Consider the following 7,662-nt stretch of genomic DNA (forward strand, 5'->3'; position numbering starts at 1 on the left):
TTAAAACCCAAAACCTATGAGTTTAAACCCATAACCCAAGAGTGTATGGGTTGAACCCAAGAAACCGAAAAACCGCTTAAACCTACCTCAGAACCCAAGAAATCGAACCGACCAGAAACCGATCCTATTGGGTTCTAAAAACCAGAAACCGACCATTTATGGGTTGGGTTGGGTTTGGGTCCAAAACCGACCCAAATCGACCCATGCACAGCCCTACCAAAAAGGTAAGAGTAAATTACACGAATGATCCTTATGGTTTAATTTGTGCGTTTGGTCTCTAACTTATTTTTTAACTTGGATGATCCTTAATTTTTATTTTTGTTGTGTGTTTGGTCACTGTCTTACCTCAAAAGACTATTGTGCCATGTTTAATTTATTTTTTAATTATGTTTATTGTTTATGTATTTATTTTGAATATATTTAAAAAAAATTAATAGACCTTACATATCTGTATCTCCTCAGCCTAAACTTGAAACAACATTTAAGAAATTTAAGCTGGATCCCACCAGTTAGTATTCAATCTCTCATCCTCCTCAATTTCTATTTCATTTTCATCTTTAGTGACATCAATGTCTTTACCATCCATTCTTTTTTTAGTCTTTCAACTCCGACGAACTAATACCACAACCCACTGTCTCTTCATTGAATTTTCCACCACCACAACCCAATAGAAGGGTTGTGGTGTTGGTTCGCCGAAGTTGAAGGATTGAAAAAAGTAGGGATGGTGAAGGCATTGATGTCACTACAGATGAAAATGAAATAGAAGTTAGGGATGATGAAAGATGGGATGGTGACTGGTGGGACCCAACTTAAATTTTTTAAATGTGGTTTCAGGTTTAGGGTGAGAAAATACAAATATGTTGGATCTATTAATTTTTTTAAATATATAAAAAAATAAATACATAAATAAGAAAATTAATTAAAAAATAAATTAAAAAGAGCACAATAATCTTTTGAGGTAAGATATGGACCAAACGCACAAGAAAAATAAATAAACAGTAGAAATCATCTGAGTTAAAAAATCAGTTAGAGACAAAACACACAAATTACCAAAATCACAGGGACCATTCATGTAATTTATTCTTACCTTTTCGGTTTGTTCACATGGTAACTATCTTTTTTTTTGTATATATCTAGGTAACGAACTTTTTGGAAGGGTTTACATATGACTATTATGAATGATTATCACCGTATGTAACATGCTACAACCAGTCATAATAGTCATATGTGAACACTTTCAAAAAGTTCGTTACCTAAATACGTAGATGTGTACAAAAAAGATATTTTCCTTGATGTGAACAAACCGAAAAGTTAATTATCTTAATAAATATATTTCCCATACAAACAAGTAATTGATTACCATACAAAATCATTTTCTCTAAATTATATATTGAATGGTCTACAATTTGTGTAATCAAGATACTTCTAGAGAGAATACAGTTGTTTTAAGGCAAAGTTTGAGGACTGTGACATGTTAATAAAGGTTTTGTGCAATTATTTTCAAAAAAAATTAGGACATGTTTTGTTTAAAGACACAACAATGACCCTTAAATTTATCACTTTTGGTTTGATGTAGTGACATTAGAATTTATTTGCTGGCCACCTGCTGTGAGAATTGAGATAGAATGGGTAGGGCTCACAGGATAAAATTATATTAAGTTTCTGTATAGATAAAATGGCAAAATACGTGATGATACTTTTCTGGATAAAATTTGTGTACGTAAATATTGTTCTCTCTCTTTTTTTTAACCGAAAAAACCTGTTAAACAATAATATATGATTATTTACCTTTACACTCCAACAAACAAATTCATATCAAATTAATATAAATTCAAATTAGCACAATAAAAAGTATCATAATTATCAAATGAACATCAACTCACATAGCTCCATATCAGATTAACATAATCACCATGCAAAAAATCCATACGAATTAGTGTGAAAGTCAAGTTAGTTTTGAAATAATCAAATAAATATATCAAAAATCCATTGTTAAATATATCACTTTGTGTAACATTAGAATTTACCAGTTAACGCACTTGTTGACGTAGAATTGGTAGGGTTGACATGATTAAACGAATTAAGCATCGCTAAAAGAAGAATTTGTTAAAGGAAAATTTCAATTTATCGTCTCTAGTCTAGCTCATGATACTACTAATTTTTGGAAATATGTGTAACATAGTTGATGCTTGCGGATTGCGTCAAGTTTTATAGGCAGACTGTTTCTTTATAATCTTTATTCAAGTCTAAGGGACTATTTGGTAGCGTCTAGATGATTCATATATGAATAATGAAGATATCTGGATGATGTAGAGGCTCTGTATGAATTTGTATCTGAAAGATAAATTGATGTTTGGTGAAACATATGAATATCAGTCTCTTAATGATGAAAATTACCATTTTAACCCCGATTATTTTTGCATACAAATTAAACATCTTGCAATATCCAAACTAATAATCATACAACATCCAAATTTGTAATATATGGATCCTTAGATAACAATATAACAATTTTTATAACAATCTTACAGTATATTGGTTCAAAAGGTAACAATCATGGTTAATTAATTAGTGGATCCTTAGACATCATACAACTTCCAAAACATTACTGGATCTGTTTTCTTGGTGCTATTTTCCAATGAAACTCGTCTTGTTGTAGTGGCAGTGGAAGAACCTTTGGGCACACGTCTCTTGCTAGTTGTTTCATCGCATATCAACAAACAAGTTGACAATCAAACCCAGATAAAGAAGCAAGATCATAGTTGAAAAATGGATTTCATACAAACCCTAAAAAATCGTGCAGCAAGAACATAAATCAAACACGATTATGTTAAAAACCAAACAAAATATGTTTTAGGGCTTGGAAAAAACGACCAAAAAGATTGGGGGAAGTAAACCATACAGAAATGATAGATGCATTACATTTAGGACTTAGGAGACTAACAAGCCTAAAAAGAATATTATGAAGTATAATCTTCACCTTTTCTCCACAAGTGTGCAACTTTATATTTAACAAGTGTACAACTTTATATTTTATAGAGTTATACAAATTTATTATATATGATACAATTACTTCTTTTAAATGATCCAAAACCATCCAAGAACCGAACCACAAACCAACCCCGTCCCCAAAACCAAAGCCATAACAATTCCTGCCATTTCTGCTTCCGAAGGTGGCACCAATTTAGGAGCAAGAATCATGATGACACTTGTCAAATACCCATTGGTCAACCCCAGCATAAAAGTCAAAAACACCACAAAAACCTCACTTCTAAACCATTTAGGTCCATGAAGACACAATGTAAAAACAGGATAAAAAACCAACCTTCCTACACACCCCCACACAGCCTTCCCAATACCCTTTACCATAAAAAAGCCACTAAAAGATTTCCCAAAGAAATCCGCGATATTATATGTTGTGATTAATATTATCGGGTACCAATCTTTAAGGATTTTCGAATTTATATTTTCTGATAAAAATCCCGGGAAAATTGATAGGGTAACGGTGTATATAATGAATATTCCCAATGCTGGCCATTGAATCGTTCTAGCTGTGTCTTGTAATTTAGTCTTTGAAGTTGGAGTGTGATGTTCGAGTTGTTTGTAATGTTGTTCCATGCATGGCAACTTGTACAATAGGGAACAACAAACGATGCATACCATTAAAATGATGGTGGTGACTATGAAATAAAAGTGGGCACTTGTTCTTAAGCCTTGTGGATCATGTGGGAGTGATGCCTTTGTGATAATTCGCAAGAGAGAAACCAGTATCCCTGTGACATTGTAGATTGGAGTAGTGAGGGGAAAATGCATATGGAGGCCCCTGAACTATTGGAGAAGTTGCATTTTAGTTCCCCAAGTAAATTTGGTGGTGAATACTCAAAAAATATGGGCTTCAAGTACTAAATTTAAAACTTTTGTGGTCAAGACTAAAAAATGAGAACACCAAGTACTAAATTTGAAACTTTTTGTGGTTAAAACTAAATAATGTGAGCTTCAAGTACTAGATTTGAAGCTTTTGGTGGTTAAGACTAAAAAATGTGAAATCGATACTCAAAAATGTTAAATTTCAAGTACTAAATTTGAAAGTTTTGGTGGTCCAAACTCAAAATTTTTAACTCCAAGTACTAAATTTGAAACTTTTGGTGGTCAAGACTAAAAAAATGTGAATGTCAGGTTGTCAGGTACTAAATTTGAAACTTTTGGTGGCCGACACTAAAAACTGTGAGCTTCAAGCATTAAATTTAAAACTTTTGGTGGTTGACACTAAATAAATTAAACTTCAAGGACTACATATAAAACTTCTGGTAAATTGAAACTTAAAATAAATTAAACTCCAAGGATTAAATATAAATATTTTGGTGGTTAGGTCTTAAAAAAGGTTAACTTGAAATAAATTAAACTCCAAGGATTAAAAAGGTTAACTTTAAGCACACTAAATTTGAAGCTTTGGATGGTCAAGACCAAATAGATTGAACTTCAAGGATTAAATATAAAACTTGGATATATTAAACTTCGTGGACTAATTTTAAAATTTTTGGTGGTCATCTTTTAAAAAGGTTAACTTAAAGAACTAAATTTGAAACTTTTGGTGCTCTAGACTTTTGAACTTCAAAGACAAAAAAAACGTAAACTTCAAGTATTTATCTAAAAAGTCAAAATGCGGAAAAGTAAACTTCAACTACTAAATTAAGAACTTTAGGTGGTCAAGACTTGAAAAAGTAAACTTCAAGTACTGAATTTTCGATTCTCGGTGGTTAGGATATAAAAAAAAAATCTTCATGAACTAAGGGGGTGTTTGGCTTAGTTTTTCACACCCAAAAGTTCTTTTTGAAAAAGAAAAAAAAACAAAAGATGTTTGGCAAAACTAGTTTTAAAAGCTACTTTTGAGGTTTTTACATAAGAAAAATAAACTTTTTAGAAAAATCAAGATTTTTTGTAACTTTTCCAAAAAGAATTTTTTAGGTTTGAAAAGCTAAGCCAAACACCCCATAAATCTAAAACTTTTGGCACTTAAGAAATGAAAAATTAAATTTCAAGTACTAAATTTAAAACTTTTGTTGATGATAACCTTAAGTACTAAATTTTATATTTCTGGTGGTAGAGAGCTAAAACATTAAACTTCAAGTTCTAAATTTGAAATTTGCTGGTCAATAAACATGCACTAATTTAAAACTTTTGGTGGTCGAGACACAAAAAAGTAAACTCCAAGTACGGAATTTAAAACTTTTGGTGGTCAAGTCTTAACAACTTCAAGTATTGAACTTAAAACTTTTGGTGGTCTGGACAAAAAGTAAACTTAGAGTACTAAATTTGAAAGCTTTGATGGTCAACATTGAAAAAAATAAACTTCAAGTACTAAATAGAAACTTTTGATGGTCAAGACATAAACTTGAAGTACTAAATTTGAAACTTTTCATGGTCAATACTTAGAAAGGTAAACTTCCGAAGTTCCAAGTAATAAATATATAGAAGTTCGTTTGTCAAAACTTATAACTAAATTTAAAACTTATGTTTATATACTTGGATTTTCTCATTTTATATTTTTATAGTTCCAACGACTTAACCGAAACGTTTCAAAAAGTTTGTTACCCTCCACCATGATCCCCTAGTAACCAATGAAAACTATATATGAATAAAAATATGTTTTTCCCTAATAATGACACTAATTCATCATTTCATTATGTATACAAAACTTACCTGATGAAGCAGTTCCAGCAAAAACGGCTTGCATGTATTTTTTTGGCAACTTCCCCGCGGATCCTATTAAACTCCCTCCTATTAACCCATCGGCTAAACCACACATCACCACACACACAACTACTATGTAATAAGTTACAATTGACTTTTCCATGCTACAACAACCCCAATCAATTATTAGAGTTACTATGAGTGAAAAAACAAACATGGTAAATCCTAAATTTACCCTAGCTCTAAACGTAACTTTTTGACTCAATTCACTCCAAATTATCATCACAACAAGAACTAGTAACGATGAGCCCATATAAGCAACCGAAAACACCTTCCCGATGTGCTTTTTTGGGTAAAGATAAGTGAAGTAATCAATGGCCGTGATTAAAGCATTCCATGGAAGCAAATTACCTGCACCAAGTAAGAAATGAATCATGTAAGCTAATTTGTATGTATCTTTTCTTTCGGTTTGATCTACATCAGTACTCTTGAGTGTCTCCATTTTTCTTTATAGAATTCTGCACTCTTTTTGTTTGTTTTGATCTAAAGAATTATATGGGTGGGTTAAAGACCCCTTTGGGAAGATTTTTCAATGATTAAAGGTGGATAAAGACAAACCCATGAGAAGAAAGGTAAAAGAAAGAAGTCTTGGACATTTTGACGATTGGTTAAAATCGTAAAATGAAAGATTTTTTTGAATTTGTTTGCTTTCTTTTATGGAGGTCGATCCGAATTGTCATTTGTTATTAATTTATTTTACAAATTTATGCAATCAAGTTTGTAAAATATTGTATAATATGATAACATATTGATAGCAAAAAAAAATGCTTATAACAAATATAATTGATTTATCCTATTACTACGTTACACCAATTACATATGATATTTATTTCATTTCAAATCTACGTTATAAGTGATGTGTGAGGTGATGAACAAAAAATGGATGGTTGGAAAGTAAAGGAATGGCTCACTTTGCTCATTGAAATGACATATGTTTAACTTTCGGTGAGACCTAAAAGCTTCATAGATGACCATTAGCTTCATATAAAACTTATTCTTTCACCTCCCTTCATTTTAGCCTTCTCCTTTATTTTCGTGGTTTTGAACAGTTATGTGGATGCATATCTTTTCATTCATTCGTTGCAAATGATTATTAATGCATCAAGTGATTTGATAGTTGAAAACAAAGTAGTGAAGTCTTGTGATTGATCCCCATTTAATTACTACCTATGTTGACTTCAAGGAAGACTATTAAGGCTTGTAGGAGTACCCATCCCGCACACTGTGTGGTGGCGATCTGTCACCGCAGGTATGCGGTGAACACCACACTGACGAATGTGCGGTGGTGCGGTGTCCACCTACGTGCGACATACCTTCACCACATCAACGGCTACATTTTCGATGGCTCTGATCGTTATTCATTTTATTTTTTGAATTAACCACTATAAATATCATATTACCTTATAATTTATTTCACACAACTATTATACTTTCTACTACCCATTTCATAGAAAACAATAGGCTTTCTATTACCAAAATGAATCTAAACAACCCTCCCAACAAAGCTGCCATAAGATCCAGCCGAAAAAAGTCACGTTCAAATGGTTCAACAATTTCGATTCAAAATATTTTTACCGTCCATCAATTGGTTTACCAACAACAACTTGATGCCTCTATTTTTTCACCCCACTCCCACCCTAACCCTACCCATTTCACTATCAGCAAAAACCACAATATTACTCTACAACACCCGTTAGGCTAACCTATTTTCACAAATTTTCTGTTCTCCCCAAATACATTTTGAGAAGCCAAACCCCGACCGAGCCGAAAATCGAATTTGTTCTTGAAACGCAACCCGAATAAACCTGAACCCGTACTATCCAACCCCAAAGGAATAGAAAAATGAAACTCCCCTGAAAAAAGGAAAGGCAGTCCCTCTACAATTGACATCGAAAGAAGAGAAAGTATTAG

General features: G+C 32.2%; 1 protein-coding gene across 1 annotated transcript; it reads right to left on the reverse strand.

Moving 5' to 3' along the window:
* Positions 1-2,921: 2,921 nt before the first annotated feature.
* LOC145005786 (equilibrative nucleotide transporter 8-like) lies at positions 2,922-6,207 on the reverse strand. Its single transcript, XM_078964894.1, has 2 exons — positions 5,701-6,207; positions 2,922-3,773 (listed from the first exon to the last, which is right to left on the reverse strand). Exons 1-2 carry the CDS (start codon positions 6,191-6,193, stop codon positions 3,079-3,081), a joined length of 1,188 nt encoding a protein of 395 aa, XP_078821020.1. The 5' UTR covers positions 6,194-6,207; the 3' UTR covers positions 2,922-3,078.
* Positions 6,208-7,662: the final 1,455 nt, after the last annotated feature.

The sequence above is a fragment of the Lactuca saligna genome, chromosome 7 (genome assembly GCF_052625555.1).
Source record: "Lactuca saligna cultivar CGN05327 chromosome 7, ASM5262555v1, whole genome shotgun sequence".
Taxonomy (NCBI): Eukaryota; Viridiplantae; Streptophyta; class Magnoliopsida; order Asterales; family Asteraceae; genus Lactuca; species Lactuca saligna.